This window comes from Pagrus major, chromosome 24 (assembly GCF_040436345.1).
Source record: "Pagrus major chromosome 24, Pma_NU_1.0".
Lineage (NCBI taxonomy): Eukaryota > Metazoa > Chordata > Actinopteri > Spariformes > Sparidae > Pagrus > Pagrus major.
Genome location: NC_133238.1, coordinates 14,109,023 through 14,132,146, shown reverse-complemented (window position 1 = coordinate 14,132,146; position 23,124 = coordinate 14,109,023). Strand labels below are relative to the sequence as shown.

At 41.8% G+C, this 23,124-nt stretch overlaps 2 protein-coding genes across 3 annotated transcripts in view; one reads left to right on the top strand and one right to left on the bottom strand.

The window, feature by feature from the left end:
- The window catches only part of ftcd (formimidoyltransferase cyclodeaminase), a 5,304-nt gene extending 4,460 nt beyond the window's left edge, over positions 1-844 (bottom strand). Inside the window, exons 1-3 of the mRNA XM_073495446.1 lie at positions 736-844; positions 242-425; positions 34-162 (exon numbers count right to left, since the gene is read on the bottom strand). Coding sequence (XP_073351547.1) covers positions 34-162; positions 242-425; positions 736-789 — 367 coding nt within the window. The 5' untranslated portion in view covers positions 790-844. The remainder of the gene's footprint in view (positions 1-33; positions 163-241; positions 426-735) is intronic.
- LOC141020388 (uncharacterized) lies at positions 822-18,534 on the top strand. Of its 2 annotated transcripts, none has more exons than XM_073495445.1 (16): positions 822-898; positions 4,890-7,343; positions 7,776-7,880; positions 8,032-8,144; positions 8,222-8,362; positions 8,587-8,669; positions 8,762-8,910; positions 10,788-10,901; positions 11,130-11,317; positions 12,033-12,185; positions 13,260-13,372; positions 13,761-14,119; positions 14,349-14,430; positions 14,691-14,849; positions 15,464-15,620; positions 16,837-18,534. In XM_073495445.1, the coding sequence occupies exons 2-16, from the start codon at positions 4,997-4,999 to the stop codon at positions 17,029-17,031; spliced, it is 4,458 nt and encodes a 1,485-aa protein (XP_073351546.1). In that variant the 5' UTR covers positions 822-898; positions 4,890-4,996; the 3' UTR covers positions 17,032-18,534. The 2 variants fall into 2 exon arrangements, with proteins under 2 accessions (XP_073351546.1, XP_073351545.1); XM_073495444.1 differs by lacking the exon at positions 822-898 and adding an exon at positions 2,805-2,863.
- Positions 18,535-23,124: the final 4,590 nt, after the last annotated feature.

Sequence of the window (23,124 nt, the reverse complement as noted above, 5' to 3'; positions counted from 1 at the left end):
TATATATATTATATATATATATTTGCGTCTCACCGGGGACGTGCAGCATTTCTGCGAGTTTCTTTCCAAACACATTGGCGCAGTTGACGCAGTCGTCCATGGAGACGTTCTGGACGGGGATGAAGGGACAAACGTCCATCGCTCCAGTCCGAGGATGCTCACCTGAACAGGTAACACACACACGTCAGGTATTCCCTCCTGTATAACACATCGTGGTGCGTCACTGCAGGACGCTGCTGACCTGAGTGTTTGCTCATGTCGATGAGGCTGAAAGCCTGCCGGGCGGCGTTCAGCGCTCCCTCCACCACAGCCTCCGGAGAACCCACGAAGGTGTAGACGGTCCGGTTGGTGGAGGCTCCGGGGTCGACGTCCAGCAGGCTGCAGCCGGAGGTGCCTGAGATGGCTGCTGCGATGGCATCGATCACCTGACACACGAGAGATCATCTCACACATCACGTCTCCTGCTGTCTGTTTGGTCATTTGACATTTTTCAACGTATACAGGGTTTTGTTTGCCACGTACAGGTCACTCCTCTACTTCAGTTAGTCCAGTACTGTACTTTAAAGTAGTTCCAGTATTTGGGTCCTATTCTGACATATTTAAGTGTCTAAATGATGAAACAGGTACAAAGAGGTTTGGAATTGGTAACCATAATGCAAAGTCTATAAAACAGCAGAGTCTCAACACTCCCAGCAGAAGCAACATGCAGAGAATGATTCATATTAAATAACCGACCTCTTTGTTTCGACCCTCAGAGAAGTTGGGGACACACTCCACCAGCTGAGCCATGTCGCCTGCAGACTGAATCCAAAGAGCTCAGTCCCCCTGAGACCCTCAGACTTCTGCAGCAGGACTCCAGCGAGGTGAATCATTAACAGCTCAGATCTGCAGCAGGTCTGTAAGTAGGTCGCCTGACAATCATTAGACTAGTCTGCACACAACACAGCTTCATGAACAGAAACCAACAGGGTGAAGTGATGCTAGCGCCCCTACAGCCACAGTCAGACTTTGACTGATCAGAGAAAAGATTGTAATGTTTCTTCACACAGTTGAACAGTTGATGTTAGTTGAGGTTTCACAGTGTCAGCAGCTGCATTTGTTACTTCAGCAAACTATTGTATCTGTTTTATCTGCCTGATCCAACAAATTACTTTAAACAAAGTTAAAGTTAGAGACCTGCTCAACTTCCTACTTTCAGCTAATGATTCCACCCTATATTCTTTATTTAAGGTCATTTAATTGTCATTATACAGCACAGGGTAGCATAACATATACACAGTTATATACATTAATGTACATTAGTGCACCTTTTGAATCTGCATCAGGGTGAATGTAAAGCATGTAGCCATTTAGCTAACAATTTCACCACTTTATCCATGACTTTGAGCTAGCTATTTTGAACTTTATCCAGTCAGTTTTAGCTAACAATTTTAAGCATTTTTATATTGTCTATTTATCCACAACTTTTAGCTAACAATGTCAGCAGTTTTACTACAATTTTCTTTTAGCTAACTGTTAGCATTTATGCGTATACATGATCTATTACTATTTCAACCAATAGTCCAGTGTCTTGTTGTGACCTAGCTACTTGTTTTCTACCCTGCTGCTCACCAGCTGCAGGTTGTATCTTCTTTATTTTAACACATTGTCAAAAATGAAGACAACAATATTTTTTCAATTTTTCCAAATGTTGAACTACAAAGGACAGTCTGACTTTCATGTTGTTCCTTTGTGCTGATCTGTTGATCCTCAGACAGTTAAAAGCATTTTGGGGAGTCCAGAGGTCAGAGTTCAGGGTCCGACAGATAAAATCCTCTCAGTGTTTAACCACAGTTGATTTTTATTCAAAGCTCAACTACAGAACAGAGTGTTCTGAGCCCTGAGAGGGCTTGTTTGAAACTCTTTAACTTCAGTCTCAGCCTGTTGATGTAACAGCGGCACAATGTAAAGAATAAAGGTAAAACTGAAGCTTAAACATTGACAAACAACAGATTTGTTGAGGATCTGTGATGAAGTCGAAGCCAAACATCACCTCGTGTTGTTTCTCTTCACCTGAGAGCTTTTTAACACTGAAATCAAACCAAAGTCACATTGAAACTAAACTGCAGTAAAGTAACAGCTGGAGACATGTTGGGGTTAAATATTTGAAAAAGTTACATCACATGAAGCCAAACTGCAGCAGACAGCCAACAGTTAATGAGTGAACAGCTGGATATCTGACAGCTGATTGGCTCAGAGGAAGAACAATGGGTCCGCCTCACTGTTGACTCAGAGATCATGAACATGTCAGCTTGTTGCTGACAAAAAAATCTGTTATGTCGGGAATCGCTGATGTAGTTTAACCACAGAAAACACCTAAGGACATCAAGTTTATAGAACAGTTGCTGTGAAATCAAGCATTGTTTTTTTTAGGCCACAACAATCTCAAGAAGTCCTGGAGGGGCTGCAGGTTGCACCACGACACGTTCATGGTTTGTATTGCTTTGACAGCATGACTTTGCTGAACGTGTGACTACTTCCTCTTTTGGTGTCAGAGTATATTTTTCAATAAACCGACAATAAAACTTTACAGAAGCGACAAGTTTGAGGATTTTTATGGTTTTATTGATGTTGTGATCAATTCTTCTAGACTTCGTGAGGCTCAAAGTGCTTCACAGGACACTCACTGTCAGTCAAATAGTTAATGAAGACCTTTGAGCTGCTGTTTTGTGTTTTATGGTGTCATTGCTCTTTATGATGCACAATAACTCACACACACCACATGAGTCGACTGAATAAACTGGACAGTAAACACACGCCAACGTCTCCGATCTGCAGCCGTTAATCAAGATGGAGTTTCGGCTTGTGCTCGTTCTCACTTTGGGTAAGAAACTTTGTTTTATTGTGGGAGTTTTAACAGGACTCTGCAGGTGTGTGTTAGTTTTAGTGATAACTGAAGTGGGCACATGTAGGACGGGACAGTTTGACCTGAAAAACTCTTTATATTACAAGTAATCTGTCATTTTAACCATCAGAACAAGATCTGAAGCGATATCTATTTTCTTTATTCATCACTGCGTGAAACCTTCTCACAGAGCTCCCGAATTATCAGAAGATTATATTTTTTTATCTTGTGTGCACAAAGAATGCTTTTAACTTTCACCAAGGAGGTTATAATGTTGCCTGTCTGTGAGGTTTTGTGGCTTGGTTGGTTGGTTTGTTTTCTGGTTGGTTGGTTGGTTGGTTGGTTGGTTGGTTGGTTTGTTTTCTGGTTGCTTGGTTGGTTGGTTGGTTGCTTGGTTGGTTTTTTGGTTGGTTGGTTGGTTGGTTGGTTGGTTGGTTGGTTGGTTTGTTTGTTTGTTTTCTGGTTGCTTGGTTGGTTGCTTGGTTGCTTGGTTGGTTGCTTGGTTGGTTGGTTGGTTTTTTGGTTGGTTGGTTGGTTGGTTGGTTGGTTTGTTTGTTTTCTGGTTGCTTGGTTGGTTGCTTGGTTGGTTGCTTGGTTAGTTGGTTGGTTTTTTGGTTGGTTGGTTGGTTGGTTGGTTGGTTTGTGGCTTGGTTGGTTGATTGGTTGGTTGGTTGGTTGGTTGGTTTTGTGGCTTGGTTGGTTGGTTGGTCAGCAGGATTACACAAAAACTACTGAACAGATTTCCTTCAAACTTGGATGGAGGACGGGTCTCAGCACAGAATAGACACCATTAACTTTTTGTGTGGATCCAGATGGAGTGACTGATCCAGGATTTTTAAAAAACTTTCTTTAACATTGATAGGTGTTTTTCCACATTTTGGTTCATTACTCAGGGAATAATGCATGGGTCTTGGTGTATCAGGCGTATTGAGGTGGCTGGTATCTATGAGGGAGTACAATTTGATGCAGACCCAAATAAAAATCCAGTTCTAGTATCTTGGATCTAATATCATATCATCAAGTTGGCTAGTTTCTGATGAATTTGTGCCAAATCCAATCTGATAAACACTGTCCTGTCCTGACACTAGTGTGGACTGATTGGTTGTTTAACAGCTTGTTTGCAGCTGTTTGGATTTGGATCATTTAGTGCATTATTAGTTAATTAATGTTCAGAAGTTGATAATGTTGATATTTGATTGAATATCAGTCTTGGAAAATGATGAAAGCCATTCTAGTTAACAATATGTGCATCACCTTAATGTCAAAAATATGAAAACTACATTGAATAAACCACCTGAGCAGGATCAGAACAGCAAACGAGAACTAAAATCTTTCAAATCTGGACAGGTGCCTCAAGAGTGTACACTGTACCTCTTCAGGCTTTTCTTTTGAACAGTTCAAAATGGCTGCCATTAAAGCCATTTTTTTAAAACCTAGAAAGTCATTGTTCAGGCGGATTTTAATGATTCTGGAGAGAAATTTTAGGTTTTTAATGACGTGAAGTTCAAGTTTATACATCAGAAATACTTTTGTATATCTCCTTCTGCCATTTACTCAGAATATAAATTGGAGTAATGTGAAAAATATGCATAAAGATAACATTACAACATGATGTGCAAAAATGGTCAGATCACGTTATCATGAGCAAATGAAGGGCAAAGACCAGACATAACATACCAAGAGCAACAAAGCAATTTTCCCTATGAAAAGAAAAGCATACCTAAAGGTCTGATAGATTCAGTTGCAATGACCAGTCTGACACTAGAAGATGAGTTAAAAATCTGGCTTCTCTGCGGGAAAAACTGTATGATGTCATAGTGAGAATATTCATATTGGACAATGTTTCCCAAGGTTGTGCCCAAAATATTCTGTCCTGCCTGTAAATGTTGTGTATTGTTTGACTAATGGATTGGTAATGGTTTTAAAGTTGTTGCACAGTGTAGACGCACAACAACAAGTTCTTCCTTCACACTTATGATTTGAATACTTGTGTTTCTCCTCACAGTTGTTCATTTGGCCACAAACATCACTGACAGCACCACTGTGTTACCAGCACCCACCTCCTCCACCCCTGAACTCCTTCCTGCTGCTACTGTTCATTTTACAACCGCTATGATCACCACTGTTCCCTTCAATACTCCTGCTCCTACTGATACCACTACTCCTGCTCCTGCTAACACCACTACTCCTGCTCCTACTGATACCAATACTCCTGCTCCTGCTAACACCACTACTCCTGCTCCTACTGATACCACGACTCCTGCTCCTGCCAACACCACTACTCCTGCTCCTACTGATACCACTACTCCTGCTCCTACTGATACCACTACTCCTGCTCCTGCTAACACCACTACTCCTGCTCCTACTCTGACCACTACTCCTGCTCCTACTGATACCAATACTCCTGCTCCTGCTAACACCACTACTCCTGCTCCTGCTAATACCACTACTCCTGCTCCCACTAACACCACTACTCCTGCTCCTGCTAATACCACTACTCCTGCTCCTACTAACACCACTACTCCTGCTCCTACTCTGACCACTACTCCTGCTCCTGCTAATAGCACTAGTCCTGCTCCTATTGATACCACTACCCCTGCTCCTGCTAATAGCACTAGTCCTGCTCCTATTGATACCACTACTCCTGCTCCTACTCTGACCACTACTCCTGCTCCTACTGATACCATTACTCCTGCTCCTACTACTCCTACTGATGCCACTACTCCTGCTCCTACTAATACTACTACTCCTGCTCCTATTAATACCACTACCCCTGCTCCTACTCTGACCACTACTCCTGCTCCTACTGATACCATTACTCCTGCTCCTACTACTCCTACTGATGCCACTACTCCTCCTCCTACTAATACCACTAGTCCTGCTCCTGCTAATAACACTAGTCCTGCTCCTATTGATACCACTACTCCTGCTCCTACTCTGACCACTAATCCTGCTCCTACTGATACCATTACTCCTGCTCCTACTACTCCTACTGATGCCACTACTCCTGCTCCTACTAATAACACTAGTCCTGCTCCTGCTAATAGCACTAGTCCTGCTCCTACTGATACCATTACTCCTGCTCCTACTACTCCTACTGATGCCACTACTCCTGCTCCTACTAATACCACTAGTCCTGCTCCTATTGATACCACTACCCCTGCTCCTGCTAATAGCACTAGTCCTGCTCCTATTGATACCACTACTCCTGCTCCTGCTAATAGCACTACCCCTGCTCCTGCTAATAGCACTAGTCCTGCTCCTATTGATACCACTACCCCTGCTCCTACTCTGACCACTACTCCTGCTCCTACTGATACCATTACTCCTGCTCCTACTACTCCTACTGATGCCACTACTCCTGCTCCTACTAATACCACTAGTCCTGCTCCTGCTAATAGCACTAGTCCTGCTCCTATTGATACCACTACTCCTGCTCCTACTACTCCTACTGATGCCACTACTCCTGCTCCTACTAATACCACTAGTCCTGCTCCTGCTAATAGCACTAGTCCTGCTCCTATTGATACCACTACCCCTGCTCCTACTCTGACCACTAATCCTGCTCCTACTGATACCATTACTCCTGCTCCTACTACTCCTACTGATGCCACTACTCCTGCTCCTACTAATACCACTAGTCCTGCTCCTGCTAATAGCACTAGTCCTGCTCCTACTGATACCATTACTCCTGCTCCTACTACTCCTACTGATGCCACTACTCCTGCTCCTACTAATACCACTAGTCCTGCTCCTGCTAATAGTACTAGTCTTGCTCCTATTGATACCACTACTCCTGCTCCTACTGATACCACTACTCCTGCTCCTGCTAATACCACTACTCCTGCTCCTACTGATATCATTACTCCTGCTCCTACTACTCCTACTGATGCCACTACTCCTGCTCCTACTAATACCACTAGTCCTGCTCCTGCTAATAGCACTAGCCCTGCTCCTACTGATACCATTACTCCTGCTCCTACTACTCCTACTGATGCCACTACTCCTGCTCCTGCTAATAGCACTAGTCCTGCTCCTATTGATACCACTACTCCTGCTCCTACTCTGACCACTAATCCTGCTCCTACTGATACCATCACTCCTGTTCCTATTGATACCACTACTCCTGCTCCTACTCTGAGCACTACTCCTGCTCCTACTGATATCATTACTCCTGCTCCTACTGCTCCTACTGATGCCACTACTCCTGCTCCTCCTACTACTCCTCCTCCTACTTCTCCTGCTTCTCCTCCTGCTCCTACTCCTCCTCTTACTACTCCTGCTTCTACTCCTGCTCCTCTTCCTCCTACTGCTCCTACTACTACTCCTCCTCCTACTACTACTACTCCTGCTCCTACTCCTCCTCCCACCCCTCCTCTGGTTTGTGATAATGGTGGGATATTACTGAATGGTGTCTGTACCTGTCCTGATGAATGGACTGGAGAGACCTGCTCCCGAGGTAAGTCAGGATCATAGTCAAAAAGACTATGCACATTTTACATCACATAATTCTCATGAATTTGACAACTGCATCTTTTGCACAATCTGTGATTATTATTCCCAAATAGTCAGTGTGCTGACTGCCCAGATGTTAGATTTAACCGAGCCAGCAACCAACCACCGTCTCACTGACTGATCTCATACATGACCACATAATGCATTTCTTTCTCTACTTTCTTTCCCATCTCATTCCCATTTGCTCTCCTTTCTACATCCATAAGTAACATTGTATTCATACTGCCCTTGGGAAAGTTGGGGGCATTTTTATTTGCACAAACTGTATCTATGCCTCAGTTTGAGCTGCCCTGGGTTTTTCTTTGACTTCATAAAAATAAATCGTGCCATGTCTAACATGTGCCTAATGACCTGTTGATTAAATTTGTCCTCTTAGAGAATTTCTGTCGAGCACAACAGCTGGGTGGATTCAATTTCCCCCACACACCCATTGGCTGGTTTGCATATTCTGAGGAAGTCTGTCCAACAGGAACAAGTGGTGGTAAGTTCTTACAAACCTTCAATTTGCATCCACATCAATCAAGATATCAGTAATTACTGCCATCTCCACCCTGCTGTCGGTTTAACACCCATCCACGAGTATACCAAAATATACAGGTGTTTTTGTGTTCATGTGTCACATTTCAATCCAGCTGGTAAACCGGAGGCTTCGACCAGGTGTTCCAGCATCAACGGATCACCAAGTTTTGAACATAAAGTACAGCGTCTCCAGTGTGACCAGACGCTCAGCGACATACAACAAAATGTGAGAAGATGGTACGGAGTATTTTTGTAGTTAGCAAAAAGAAAGCATGAATAACAGCAAATGTTTTCCTCTTTCAGCTTACCAGCCCAGCTGATTTAGAGTCACTTGCGAGCAGCACTCAAATTCTGACCTCCCAACCCGAAGAGCTGACGGCTGAAAATGTTACAACAGCAGCTCAGATCGTTGACAGACTGCTGCGGTCTCCTAACGCCACAGAGGTACAAACTGTACAAACACTGTTCGGATGACTATTGGTACTTTGACAAAATATGAAAACAAAGAGATTTTAGATTAATAATCATCAGTAATGTAGATAGAATGACTAAGTGGGTAAGGGAAAGTATTAGAACAAGTAGAGCGGTCAGTTAAGTTCAGAAAATGACATCAGCTAATCACTTGTAACAAGTGTCCTCATTGAGCAGGTGTTCATGTTGTATTTCAGAGCGTCAGGGTGGCAGCAGTAGCTACAGTCAGTCAGCTGCTGAGCGCTCCAGATGACAGCGAGGACAACAATGCTACTCTGGGGTAAATAAAATTTTCCACAACTCATGTTTGATTGTCCTTGTGTTCCTGGGTTAAAAAAGTCTGCCTGACATTTCTATATATTTTGTTTCCAGCCTGACGGAGACCCTGGACCAGCTCTCTGTTAACTTGACCCTCAGTCTCAACACATCTCAGTCTCAGGTGGTTCAACCCAACCTAGTGGTCCAGTCAGCACAGATCCCAGCTGCAGACACTCAAGGAGTCCAGTTCACCTCTCTGTCAGGTCAGTGTGATGAAATGCGACTCCACTGGTCAAGTTTGAAGCCCAGACCAGTCACCAGACTTTCTGCACACTAAGGGTATGTTCAAAAGCACATTATATTATTCATGCCAGGAGGTGGAGGGGATGGTGCGACAGCTAGGTGAGGGGATGGGGGTGGCGTGACAGCTAGGTGAGAGGATGGGGTGGCACGATAGCTAGGTGAGGGGATGGGGTGGCACGATAGCTAGGTGAGGGGATGGGGTGTCGTGACAACTAGGTGAGGGGATGGGGTGGCGCAACAGCTAGGTGAGGGGATGAGGGTGGCGCGACAGGTGAGGGGATGGGGTGGCGCGACAGCTAGGTGAGGGGATGGGATGGCGCGACAGCCAAAGACCATTATTTGAAACTGTGTTTCAACATTTGTGAGCGTGAAAAGACTGGATGTAATGAGACGTTGGGACATTTTGTGTTTGTGGCGACAGAACCAGGTAAGCCGTAATGGTCTACCTGATAGCAAGTTGTTAGTGTTGTTTGTTGAACATCATAAATAATGTAATTATAGGACCATCATTGAAACTGACCAGAAAGTGACACAGTCGACACCGGAAGCAATAAGTTGTGGCTGAATGGGTCGAGTGCAGGACTCTCAACCAGGAGACTGGGGTTCAGTTACTATTCATACACAGGTCACAGACTATATTCTGTTTCCAGTTTTTTGTCACTGTTTCATGTTTTTGGTTACGTTAATGGAACAAAAATACTTGGTTAGGTTTAGGAAAATGTGATTTGGGTTTAAATCAACTACTACAACAATCTACTCCTACTACGTAATACATAATCCGACTCCATAACCACGGAGACCCCTCGAGCCTTCGCAGTTCTCCGTCGTAGTGCCAGATACGCAATGCAATTTCCCGTCCGATACAAGCATCCTTGTGTCTTTAAGGAGGTTACATAAAGGTTCTCGTATTTTCTAATTTCTTCGGCTAGGCGTTCTTCGATCGGATTCATTCTCGCCTTGATTGCGAACCGGTCAAACTCTTTCGAAAACGGCGGTGGTGGTGTTTATGTTGTCGAGAGAGTAGTCAAACCGGAAAAGTAATTCCGGAAATGATGTTTTTAGAGGACCAATCACAGCCTTTGCCACCTCCGTTTCCCCTCAACGGAGTGACGGACATTTAATAAATATTTCATGCGCCTGGAGAGTATGGAGAGGGTCTCCGACAGGCTCTCCAGCAACGGAGAGGGCTCTCCGTGTCCGTGTACAGCACTTTCCGCAGTAGTAAAAATTGGGCTTTAGCCATTCTTATAACACCTGCTGCAGCACTCAATTAAAACGACTGCCTCTGAACTGTGTCACTATTTTTTCTACCAGGTGTCATGGCTTATTCTTTGATTTCCCAACATTAAAGTCTAAATGTTGTTCTGAAAGTTCTGCTGGACAAAACTGAATTGTTTAGGTTAATTTCTTTACTTGTCCAGACAGTAATCAAATTTACTAAATCTAAAAATACTTTGTACCTTTTTAATTGCAGAGAAAACTAACTGCTGTTAGGATTTACTGTTGCAGCATGAATGTAGAACAAAATGCAACGACATCAGTCAACAAAATTGGTGTGTATCACATACAAATGGCTGATAAAAGCTTCTGTACTTACAATATGCAGGATTAGCTTGGTGTTGAGGTCTACAGATGCCTGAAAGAGACAATATCAATAAACATTTAAATCAAAGGACAATAACTAACATTGTCATCAAAATATACACATGTACAGTGGTGGTGGTGAAGTAAAAAACAATGATTCTCTCGTCAAACATTTTCATTTTTGTAAATCAAGTATTAATTTTAAAAATGTAATGACAATATCACTAATGACTGTGTTTCTCGGTGTGTTTAGGAACATCTGGAAGTTTTGTTGCCGACCGAATTGACCTGAACACGAACACGTCAACAGTTGTGGTGGAAAACGGGTTCATAGCCGACGCCCTGATATACGTACGATTCCCACCAGGTGAGTTTTCTGCAATTGTTGGATTACCAAACTGGTATTACTATAATGAAATACTCCAACTGGTGTCGACCTGAATTTACTCAGTTAAAACTACACATGAGCACATTTTACTGAAAGGTAGTCAGCTGTAAAGGCTTTTTGAGAGAGCTGTCTGTTTTTAGTAAAAGACTCCCCAGAAAAAAACAATTTCTCACTAATGAGAATTTAAATGTCTTTGTCAATCTAAAGAAGCTGCTGGTGTTCGTCAGAAGCCGTCGAATGTCTCGTTGGGTTTCGTCCTCTACCAGAACGACCGTTTCTTCAGGTCAAGGCGCTATAAAAGGCAGCGGGCCACCATCAGGGTCCTGTCAGCGACAGTTGGAGGTCAGGAGCGCAGCATGGTGCCGGACCACGTGGAGATAATGTTCAGACCAAGAGTAAGAAAACCTGCTGCTGTTAACAAACTTCATTTAGTGGTTTTTATTTGTTTTTTTGGCCTCGCTACACATTGAGCCCTGTAGTTACCTTTACCAAGGAGGACCTGTGTCCATTAGTTGGTTGGTAGGCACTTATTAGGACAAACTACAATGACTTCCTGTTGTTTATTGAACACCTGCATGCACCAGTCCCTTCACAACATGCAGAATCTTTATTACAGTATATTTCATTATTTAATGATTGACTCTTGTATTGTAACATCTAGGACAACACTGACCAATAGCAACAGAGTGTTTGTTTTACGAGTGATTTTATGGCAGCTGCTACTAACAATAACTTTCATCAACAATTAATCTGTTGATATTTTAATGACACACTCCATAAGTCCATAAAATGTTAAAGAAAAAGCACAACACATTCAGATGTCTAGTTCTGTCCAACCATGAGCCCAAAAAACAAAGATATGTGATTTAATATCATAGAAAATGAAGAATCATCACATTTTTTGACACGTTTACTTAAAATGTACTAAATATTTGATGACAAATGTTGGCGAGCAAACGTGCAGAGCAAAGATGGAGAACATGACAAACTTTCGTCTGGGCTTTAGTCTTGGTTTCCTCAGAGGAGGATTCAGTTTTGTCTCCTTTACGGAGTTAAAGTGTGAATGTATCAGTTGCAGGTGAAGAGCTGTCCTGTCTGCTGCTCTTTCAGATGGTGAACGGTACGTCGCTGTACGACTTCGCCTGTGTTTTCTGGAATTATCATGTGAACGACTGGAGCACCGACGGCTGCTCCAAAGGAAACGCTTCAGACGGACTCCTGAGATGTTTCTGCAACCACACCACCAACTTCGCTGCTCTCTGGGTGAATCTCACAGCATATTTATCAGTGTTCGGGAAGCTACTTTGCAAGCATAGCTTGTAAAACTACATGTAGTTCAGCCTGGCAGTAGTTTGAACAAACTACATTTTTACCCCTGGAGAAATGTAGTTTGTAAAACTACTGCTAAAAAAAGTAGCTTTAGCAACTACTTATACTCATTATACTCATTTAACTCAGCGTCAAATAAATCAACATATGGTGTATATGAAACAAAATATAATAGCCTGCTAAAAATTCACATGCCAGCAGAAACATGCCTCTCAACTCAAGTTTTATTTTTTAAAGAACAAAAGCTGACATTTTTGGTCAACATCACAGGAACTTCAGAGGCACTAACACTTAGGCACCAGAACTAGATGCCAGGGCAGAATCGCTTGTTGACACGACACACAAGCAGTCTCTCAAAGTTTTTAGATGCATCTATATCCAACATGTACATGCTCAAATATGGCCATGGTTGGGCTGGCGCATTCGGGGGCGCACTGGGGGTAGTGGGAGGGTTGTCCATGACGTGCTGGTGCCATATGAGCACTGCCTTCCTTGGCACAAAGACCCACCCACTCTGTGAAGCATTTGAGTGCTGCCAGGGCCAATCAGAGGCAGCGTTGGCTTAGCATGTCATGACATGTTTCATGCCTTTTTTCAAAGAAAAATAAAATAAAATTTATATTATATGGGTCTTTTTCTTATAAAAAAAATATTTCATGTTATTGGCCAAAATTGTAGTTTGTAAATTGAGTAGTTAAACTACAATAAATGACCCAAAAAGTAGTTGAAATACTTGACGCAGCACAAAATATGAATGTAGTTTAACTACCAGCAAGTTACAGCAAATTGTAGTTAAGCTATGTAGTTCAACTACATGTAGTTTAAGTCTCCCCAACACTGATATTTATAACCTTCAAATGAGACTGAAGCTCCATTTATTACACTTATCTCAGATGGAAAAAACATGACTGTTGTAGAAAGACTTCTGAAACCAAGTGTGGCTGATAATAAAGACTGAAAAAAACGAGAAAAAGCTTCGCGACTGAAGAAAAGTTGTTTCTGTTTCAGACATTCAGAGAGAAATATGAATATGCAGAAGCCCTGGACTGGATTTCCATTGTTGGACTTTCACTTTCTATTCTGGGTTTGGTTGTAACGATCGGCCACCACATTAAAGAGAAGTATGATTTTATTACGACTTTATTCTGAAAATGTTACAACTTTACTCTCAAAACCTTCAATTTCATTCTGTAAATGTTCAACCTTATTTTTCAAAATTTTGTGATTCTATTGTCAAAATGTTACAACTTTCCCATCAAAACATTATGACTATATACTCAAAATATTACTTCATTTACCAAAATGTTACAAATATTTTCTCAAAATATGATGACTTTATTCTCAATATGTCAAGACTTTATTTTTTAAATGTTTCAATTTCATCTGCAAAAAGGTAGGTACGACATTATTGTCAGAATGGTTGATTTTATTCTGAAAAACCTTATTTAACAAAATGTTATGACTTTATTTTTAAAAATTCTTGAAATGTGACCTTGATCTCCACTTTAGCTTTCACATCAACTCTGGAGTGCGGCAAAACAACAAGAACTCAAAGATCGCTCTGCTGTGTATCTACGTCAGCCTGCTGGCCTTCATCATCACCTTCCTCTCTGGAGTTCAGAACTCCAGCAGACAGAACGATGCTCAGGTGGAGGTCGACGCTGCAACCAACACCGTCCCAGACTCTGATGAGCGCGTGGAGCCGGACAGAGGCTCGTGCTCGGCGGTGGCGGCTCTGCTTCACTTCTTCCTGTTAGCCACCTTCATGTGGAGCAGCGTGTACAGCACTCAGCTGGTGCTGCTGGTCCGGACGATGCGCAGTAGTCTTCCTCCATACTGGAGTAAACTCAGTCACGCTGTGGGATGGGGTACGAGGTTTAATTATGTGATATCTGTCTCAGAGTTGAGCTCTAATTCTGCTTCTGTAGGCGGCTTGTAAGCAAAGTACTCAGGTGGAAAAAGCTAACTGCACTACTAGCCAGTCTCCAGTCTTTATGCTAAGCTAAGTTAACCTGGATATCAACAGTGAGCTGGAAGAAAATCTATATAATCAAATATAAACATTTATAACAGTTTTTACTTCCTGTCTCCTCCCAGGATTGCCGGCCGTCCTCATGGCGATCACACTGGGAGCCACCTACAGAGTCGACAGTCCTCTGGGATACAGACAGGAGGAGTTGTGAGTCCATTATTATTTGATTCATGAATTAACTGTTCTAACGTGTAATGTGTCGATCGTGTCGGAGGTTCCTGATTTTCTTGTTGAGCTTCTGTCTTTCAGTGAACAACTTCTGAAACTTTGGATCTAAGTTAGAGTTTAAAATAAAGTTCTGTGCGTTTGATCAAATTTAATATGAACAAATCTGAGTCCGAGGTCAGACATATTTAGTTTCCATCTTCTTCTTCTTCGTTTTATTTGTTGTTATTTTTATCATGTAGTTGCTGGCTTGCAGCTCTGGACAAGAACAAACAGTTTCACTTTGGGAAGCCGATGTTTTGGGCTTTCCTGCTTCCTGTTGCTCTGATCCTGATCTACAACATCGTACTGTTGGTTCTGACCTCTCTGGCCACATGCAGGACTGACCCAAACCTGAAAAGGTAATGTCAGTATCCATCGCATGTGTTCACAAGCTTCGTTTCTAACTGTACAGAAGACAGAAAGAGGCTGATCTCTGTGGTCACAATTATTGACAAACAGCAGGGTGTTATTTATCATCAAGTGTTAAGACCAAAAAAGGTTTAAATGAGGTTTATATCATAATATTGGAAAAGTAAAGATGTTACATAACGTTGTATTATTTTGAGAGTAAAGGTGTAACAAATTGAGAGAAAAGTCATAATATATAGAGAATATAGTTTTAATATTTCTAAGTTTTAATATTTTGAGAGAAAAATTATAAAGGATTAGGGTTATGGTTATAGTTAGAGTTAGCTCTAACCATAACCAAAGTAGTATTTCTAGAGAAAAGTTGTAATATTTCAAGATTGCGATATTTTGAGAAAATAATCTAAAGTAGTAAAATAATCTAAAGTAGGTTCGAGTGTAAACCAAATGAGTAAAATCTTAAAATCTTATGACTTTGTTTGTCCTCGTATGTTTTTGACTTAATTCCTGAAACATAGTTTTTTCCTTGTATATTTCCTCTTTGTTGTCCTGATTTGTTTCAGAGAATAACTTGAACTCACCAACTTGTTTTTGTTTTGCTGATCAGCACCAATCCTTCATCTTTGAGGAAGAACTTCCTCATCAGTTTCTCTCTGGCCGTGTTACTGGGTTTGTCCTGGACTATGGGGTACCTGGTCCTCGTCACTTCAGGAACCCCCCACCTGGTCTTCAGCATTGTCTTCTGTCTCTGTACGACCACACAGGTACGTTAGTTCGATCGACCTCCCTCTTAACTTCTACATAAACTTGTTATTTGTTGGTTTCTAAAGAATGATCAAGAATAAACATGCAGCTGACACGGGAGCTCCTCATCACTGCAGATCTTTGACTTAAGATATAAACTAAACAATAAAGGAAGGAAAGTGTTCAGACAGAACAGAGGTGCAAAGAGAAGTAAAATTTGTGGCAGAGAACCAAGAATCTGGTGGTGATTAAATGAAGTAACTTTATTGGTGCATTTCATTGCAAGTTTTTGCTCACATTTTATTTGTGATATGGTCTTGTAATATGGTTTGTTGTCATTAGTTGCTGTCCGTGTCGTCCAAAAATAATAAAATATCATCTGCATAAAGGTGGAGTTTTATGTTGCCTCCTAAAAGAAAAAACAGACAGATTCATTGAGACTTAAAATTTTCTTCCCGACACGCAAAACTCATGCGAACGCCCGAACAAGTAGGAACAACAATTGGAAAGATTGCAAAATGTTTTGTATGTTTGCTGACTTTGACGTCAGATACACAGAAACATGGCAGACAGAAGTAAATGTTTGGTTGATGGATGAAAACTTTTTATTAATACATGTATTACATATACATTTTTGCTCACATATATGTTTTTAGTTTTTTGTTGTAAGCAGCTGTCGATGTCATCCAAAAATAATAAAACATCATCTGCATGAAGGTGAAGATTTATGTTACCTCCTTGGAGGACAACAGATAGACTTATAAAGAATTCTTGTGCTTTCGTGTGGTGTCGAAATAATTGGAAAATAATTTCCCGACTGGCAAAATTTCCGTGAAGTCAGAACAACAACTCAGAATTCAGAAAACTTATGGTACATGACATGTACCAAACTCTGTCTTCATAAATGCAGAAATATGGTGGAGGAAAGTAAATGTTTGGTTATGCTAACTTTTTTTATATAAATTCATGTATTGCATAGAAATTATTTGCTCACATTCAATTTGTAATACAGTTTTAGGTTTGTTAGGCTGATAAAATAAATAAAACATCATCTGTATAAAGTGTAAGTTTTACGTCGCCTCCTTCAAGGACCAACAGACTAATTCAGACATAAACACAAGAAGTGTCAGAATAATCAGAATAATGTGTTCACATGAACGCCTCCTCCAGTCAAGTTTGACCATCTGATGTGATGTGAACGCACAAGAAATAACTTTCCTGCTTTTGTGTTTTCAGGGGTTTCAGATTTTCATCCTCTTCACAGCCAGAACGCCGTCCTTCAGAGCCTCCGTTTCCCGGCCTGTGCAGTACATCTCATCCATAAACATGCACCTCAACAACAGAACCTACAGCCTGACCAAGAACTTATGGAGCACGAGCGGTTCTGAGTCCTACAGAGACATAAAGGACCAGCAGGAGTCTGAGGTCTAGTCTACACGTACATGGGTACCTTTGAAAAGACACTCTGACCTTCATAATGACCAGAACCTGGTGGACCACATTCATGTGAGATTATTTTTCTACATGTAGGATTTTTTATATTAACATGGATCACAGAGAACATTGCGTTACTTTAAAACACTTAAAAATCTTTGAGACTTCTGACTTACCCTTCAGGAGGATCTCACGATCTCTGACACTGTATAACTGCAGAACTCCTTGAAGAATCTTCAAGTTTTTAAGTTTTCTTCAGTATCAAAGTAATCCAGTGATAGTTGTCTGTATATCCATGAGTACACTGCAAACAGGAAGTGCTAACAGCTAATCCAGCACACTTTAAGTGAAGAACATTTGACCAAATGGGAAAAATATTGGCTTAAAAGGCCAAAAATTCACCGAAAGGAGCTTCTGATGGATGATTTTCAAACACTTCTTCAAAGATTTTTGGAGAGAGTTTGGAAGAAGACGTTTTGCTTCGATGTGTCTTCTGTAGCAGATCTGGGATTCAATGGAGGAACTACATTTCCCAGAATGCATTGGAACCCTTCAGGAGAAGCCAGAGTGTTGGACTGTGGAAATAATGTTCAGACTGCTTTGCTCACACTTCAGCAACCAGCTGAGAATAGAATTTTAAAAAATGGAGGAGTGAAGGAGGAATCAAGTGAAAGTCAAACAAAAATGCATCAAAATTATTCTGTTTTCATCATTTCTTTGTAGTTTTTTAACGACTTGGAGGAACTCTGACCAGCAGCTCTTCTCCTCTCAATGACAACTGAACCTGTTCACTCCTGCTCAAGTGGTTTTTGGTGGAAATCATTAAAAATCCCAAATAATTTAAGTAAATGAAAATTACCAAACAACTAATGGAAATGTCTTTATTGTCATGGTGGAGTCATGTTGGACCTTTTTAAGCTCCTGTCAGGGACTCAAACAGATCTCATGGAACAAAAATCTCCTTTTATTAATTTAAAATGAATTTTTACTATGAACTAAAGTGACTCATCTTTATAAAGCTGTAACTCAGTTTCACCAGCAGGTGGCAGCAGAACTACATTTATTAACAAAGCTGAGACGGACTCCTGCAGTTGTGTTAAATCGTGCATTTTGTTAGTAATTGTTTTGCATTTTATTTATGTATATTTTATTGTTTATTATTATTATTTTTTATCAATAATACCTGGTTTGATGTGAAAATTTTAAACTTTACAGACTGAGAGACAGTGAGGGAGATTCACTTCAGGTTTGTTTATTTATTGTACTGTGTTCAGTCACTTCAGTTATAGTTCAGTTACTGTTGTTTCTGGTCGAATGTTTTGTTGAACAGTTATGTCATTTTAAATAAAATGTGTCTTTCATGTATTTCATTAACCTCCTGTTTGTTGTGTGAGTGACAGATGGAGAAAACATCTTTAAATTCACTCATGAGACAAAATGATTTCATTTTATTATGACCCTTTTTGAAATACATTAAAAATTGATTAAATGATCTGTTAATGGTCTAAACTGGTCTTTCAATGGTTATTGATTGTTTATATTATTGAATAGTAACTGAGGGTCTGAACTGGTCTCATACTGGTTGTTTGTGGTCTAAACCCAGTTTACAAATCAGCCTATTCATAATAAAACTGTTATATTTTATATTATTAAATGGTAATTGAATGTCTGAACCTGTCTTTTATTGGACTAAACTGGTTATTGGTGGTAAAAAACAGGTCATCAGTGGTCTAAACCAGTATATAATAATGGTGTAAACTGGTCTTTTTTTTACTCTTTTGAATAACAAACCTACATTTATTTTAATAAATGGTAATCAAAGGTCTGAACTTATCTTTTTTATAATCTAAGCTGCTAACTTATCGAGGAAATGGTCTATTTAGTGTCTAAATCTTAGTTTTAATGGTATAAAAATGCCTGCTAATGGGTGAGGGTTTATCTCTAAATGGTCTGAACTGGCTTTTGGCCGATTACATGATCTTTTACTGGTCAGACCAGCACCAGTTTGACCAGTATACGGTGGTTTGTTGTCAGCCTGTACTGGTACACTGGAGACGTTGAGCCACCAGAGGGCATCAAAACTCCACCCAGCAGTTTACAGACAAACACAGCTGTGTGTATCTAGTGGGTTTGTAACTAAGTACATTTACTCAAGTACTGCACTGATGAGAACAAGTAATCCTTTGAATGCAAGATTTTTACTCATAAAGGAGTATTTTAACACAGCAGTCAGCTTTGTGCAGAGAGGAACTTCTAACTTCAGTCAACTACATTTACACTCAACACGTATTCAAATTCCACATAAAACATTTAAACGCAAAGTAAGATGAGAAATGTGTTTGAAATAAACCAAACAATGGTGGAATTCACTTCTGCAGAGAGTAAAACATGAGAAAAGATCCAACATGTTGCGGAAAATCAACATTTCTCTGGAAAAGGAGGCAGCTGCTGCAGCTGGTCCAGGGTCACTGCTGATGGATCACCTTTCAATTCAAATGTTCTATAAGAAAAACGCTCGTTTTAGCAGGTCGGACCACTTGAAATGAGTGCTGGGACATTCTGGACAGTTAAAGTCAAGTCTCTTCACTAGTTTTTTGGTGCTGCATTCACTTTGAAATGTCAAAAGTTCTGCTGATGACCAGCAGAGTTACGTTAATGTTCGGCCCTGATGAGGCAGCAACAATAGTTTAAGATCTTTATGTTCATGTTCCATGACTAGTCTTCTAGTCTGCGTGAAGCTCAAAGTGCTTCACAGGACACTCGCTGTCAGTCAAATAGTTAACGAAGACCTTTGAGCTGCTGTTTTATGTTTTATGGTGTCATTGCTCTTTATGATGCACAATAACTCACACACACCACATGAGTTGACTGAATAAACTGGACAGTAAACACACGCCGACGTCTCCGATCTGCAGCCGTTAATCAAGATGGAGTTTTGGCTTGTGCTCGTTCTCACTTTGGGTAAGAAACTTTGTTTTATTGTGGAAGTTTTAACAGGACTCTGCAGGTGTGTGTTAGTTTTAGTGATAACTAAGTGGGCACATGTAGGACGGGACAGTTTGACCTGAAAAACTCTTTATATTACGAGTAATCTGTCATTTTAACCATCAGAACAAGATCTGAAGCGATATCTCATTTCTTTATTCATCACTGCGTGAAACCTTCTCACAGAGCTCCCGAATTATCAGAAGATTATATTTTTTTATCTTGTGTGCACAAAGAATGCTTTTAATTTTCACCAAGGAGGTTATAATGTTGCCTGTCTGTGAGGTTTTGTGGCTTGGTTGGTTGGTTTTTTGGTTTGGTTGGTTGGTTGGTTGGTTGGTTGGTTGGTTGGTTTTGTGGCTTGGTTGGTTGGTTGGTCAGCAGGATTACACAAAAACTACTGAACAGATTTCCACCAAACTTGGATGGAGGACGGGTCTCAGCAGAGAATAGACACCATTAACTTTTGTGTGGATCCAGATGAAGTGACTGATCCAGGATTTTTAAAAAACTTTCTTTAACATTGATAGGTGTTTTTCCACATTTTGGTTCATTACTCAGGGAATATTGCATGGATCTTGGTGTATCAGGCGTATTGAGGTGGCTGGTATCTATGAGGGAGTACAATTTGATGCAGACCCAAATAAAAATCCAGTTCTAGTATCTTGGATCTAATATCATATCATCAAGTTGGCTCGTTTCTGATGAATTTGTGCCAAATCCAGTCTGATAAATTCAGATTGGTTGTTTAACAGCTTGTTTGAAGCTGTTTGGATTCGGATCATTTAGTGCATTATTAGTTAATTAATGTTCAGAAGTTGATAATGTTGATATTTGATTGAATATCAAGTCTTGGAAAATGATGAAAGCCATTATTGTTAACAATATGTGCATCACCTTAATGTCAAAAATATGAAAACTATATTGAATAAACCACCTGAGCAGGATCAGAACAGCAAACAAGAACTAAAATCTTTCAAATCTGGACAGGTGCCTCAAGAGTGTACACTGTACCTCTTCAGGCTTTCTTTTGAAAATTTTACAATGGCTGCCATTAAAGCAGGTGCTGGACTCTCTCATTTTCCGGAGTTGCCCAGGGTGAGGGGCACCGGGCTGGTGTAGGGATACTCACAAGCCCCAGGCTGGGGGACTTCAATGCCCATGTGGGTAGCGATGGAGAAACCTGGAGTGTGGTGATTGAGAGGAACAGCCTGCCTGATCTGAACCCGAGTGGTGCTGTGTTATTGGACTTCTGTGCTAGTCACAGTCTGGCTATAACGAACACAATGTTTGAGCATAAGGTGGTCCATAAGTGTGCATGGTACCAGGCCACCTTAGGCCAAAGGTCAGTGATCGACTCTTTGGTCGTATCATCTGATCTGCAGCCATGTGTCTTGGACACTCGGGTAAAGTGAGGAGCAAAGCTGTCAACTGATCAGTTGGATCAGATGGTAGGGGAGGCTGCTGGACAGACCAGGTAAACCCAAACAAGTAGTGAGGGTGAACTGGGAACATCTGGTGGAGGCCCCGGTCCATCAGGTCTTTAACTTGGGGACGTGGTTGGGGACGTGGAATCCGAGTGGACCATATTCAAAGCCTCCGTTACAGCTGCGGCTGCTAGGAGCTGTGGTCAGAATGTCATTGCCTGTCGTGGCAGTAACCCAACTTACCTCAGGGTGAGGGAGGCTGTCAAGCTTAAGAAGGAGACTTTTGGGGCTTGGTTGGCCCAGGGGTCTTCTGGAGCAGCAGACAAGTCCAGAGGCAGGAAGGGCTGCAGCTTTGGTGGTTGCTAAAGCAAAAACTTTGTTGTGGGTGGAGTTCGGGGAGGCTATGGAGAAGGACTTTCGGTTAGCCTCAAGGAGGTTCTGGCAAACCATCCAGCGACTCAGGAAGGGAAAGCAGGCCTTAGCCCAGGCTGTGCTCAGCAGGGGAAGAGAACTGTTGACCCAGACTGCTCCCCAATGGCAAGGTGCCAGTAGTTCAATATCCGCCCTGAGATGCTGAAGGTTCTGGACATTGTTGGGCTGTCTTTGTTGACGCGCCTCTTCAGTGTCATGTGGAGGTCTGGAACAGTACCTTTGGAGTGTCAGACTGGGGTCGTGGTTCCTATGTAAGAAAGGGGACCGGATGGTGTGCTCCAATTACCGGGGTAACACACTGCTCAGCCTCCCTGGGAAAGTTTTCTCTAGGTTGCTGGAAAGGAAGCTGGTCGATTGTCGAACATCGGATTAAGGAGGAACAAGGCAGATTCCATGCGTTGAACAACAGACCAGCTTTTCACCTTTGCGGTCTTGCTGGGACGGGCATGGGAGTTTGCCTAACCAATCTACATGTGTTTTGTGGCCTACGACCGGGTCCCCTCAGGGAGTACTGCAGGGGGTACTGCGGGAGTATGGGGTACCGGTCCCTTTGCTATGGGCTATCCGGTCCCGGTATGACCAAAGTGAGAGTTGTTTCCGTATACTCGGTACTAAGTCAAGCCTATTCCCAGTGGGTGTTGGAATCCGATCCTGTGCTTTTCATGTACAGGATCAGAAGGCGCAGCTGTGGGGAGGAAATTCTGCTCTTTGCAGATGATGAAGTTTTGTTGGCTTCTTCAGCCCGTGACCTCCAGCAGGCACTGGGGTGGTTTGCAGACGAGTGTGAAGTGGTCTGGATGAGGGTCAGCACCTCTAAGTCTGAGACCATGGTTCTCTGCCAGAAAATGGCTGATTGCCCCCTCCGGTTGAGGGGAGAGCTCCTGCCCCAAGCGAAGGAGTTCAAATATCTTGGGGTCATGTTCACGAGTGATGGGAAAATGGAGCGGGAGATGGACAGGCAGTTTGGTGTGGCATCAGCAGTACAGCAGGTGCAGTTCCATCGTGGTGAAGAGGGAGCTGAGCCAAATGGCGAAACACTCAATTTACCAGTCTATCTACGTTCTGACTGTCACCTATGGCCATGAGCTATGGGTAGTGACAGAAAGAGTGAGATAGCGGATACAACCGGCCAAAATTAGTTTCCTCTGTAGGATGGCTGGGCTCAGCCTTGGAGATAGGGTGAGGAGTTTGGTCATTCGCGGGGAACTGGGAGTAGAGCTGCTGCTCCTTTGTGTCAAAAGGAGCC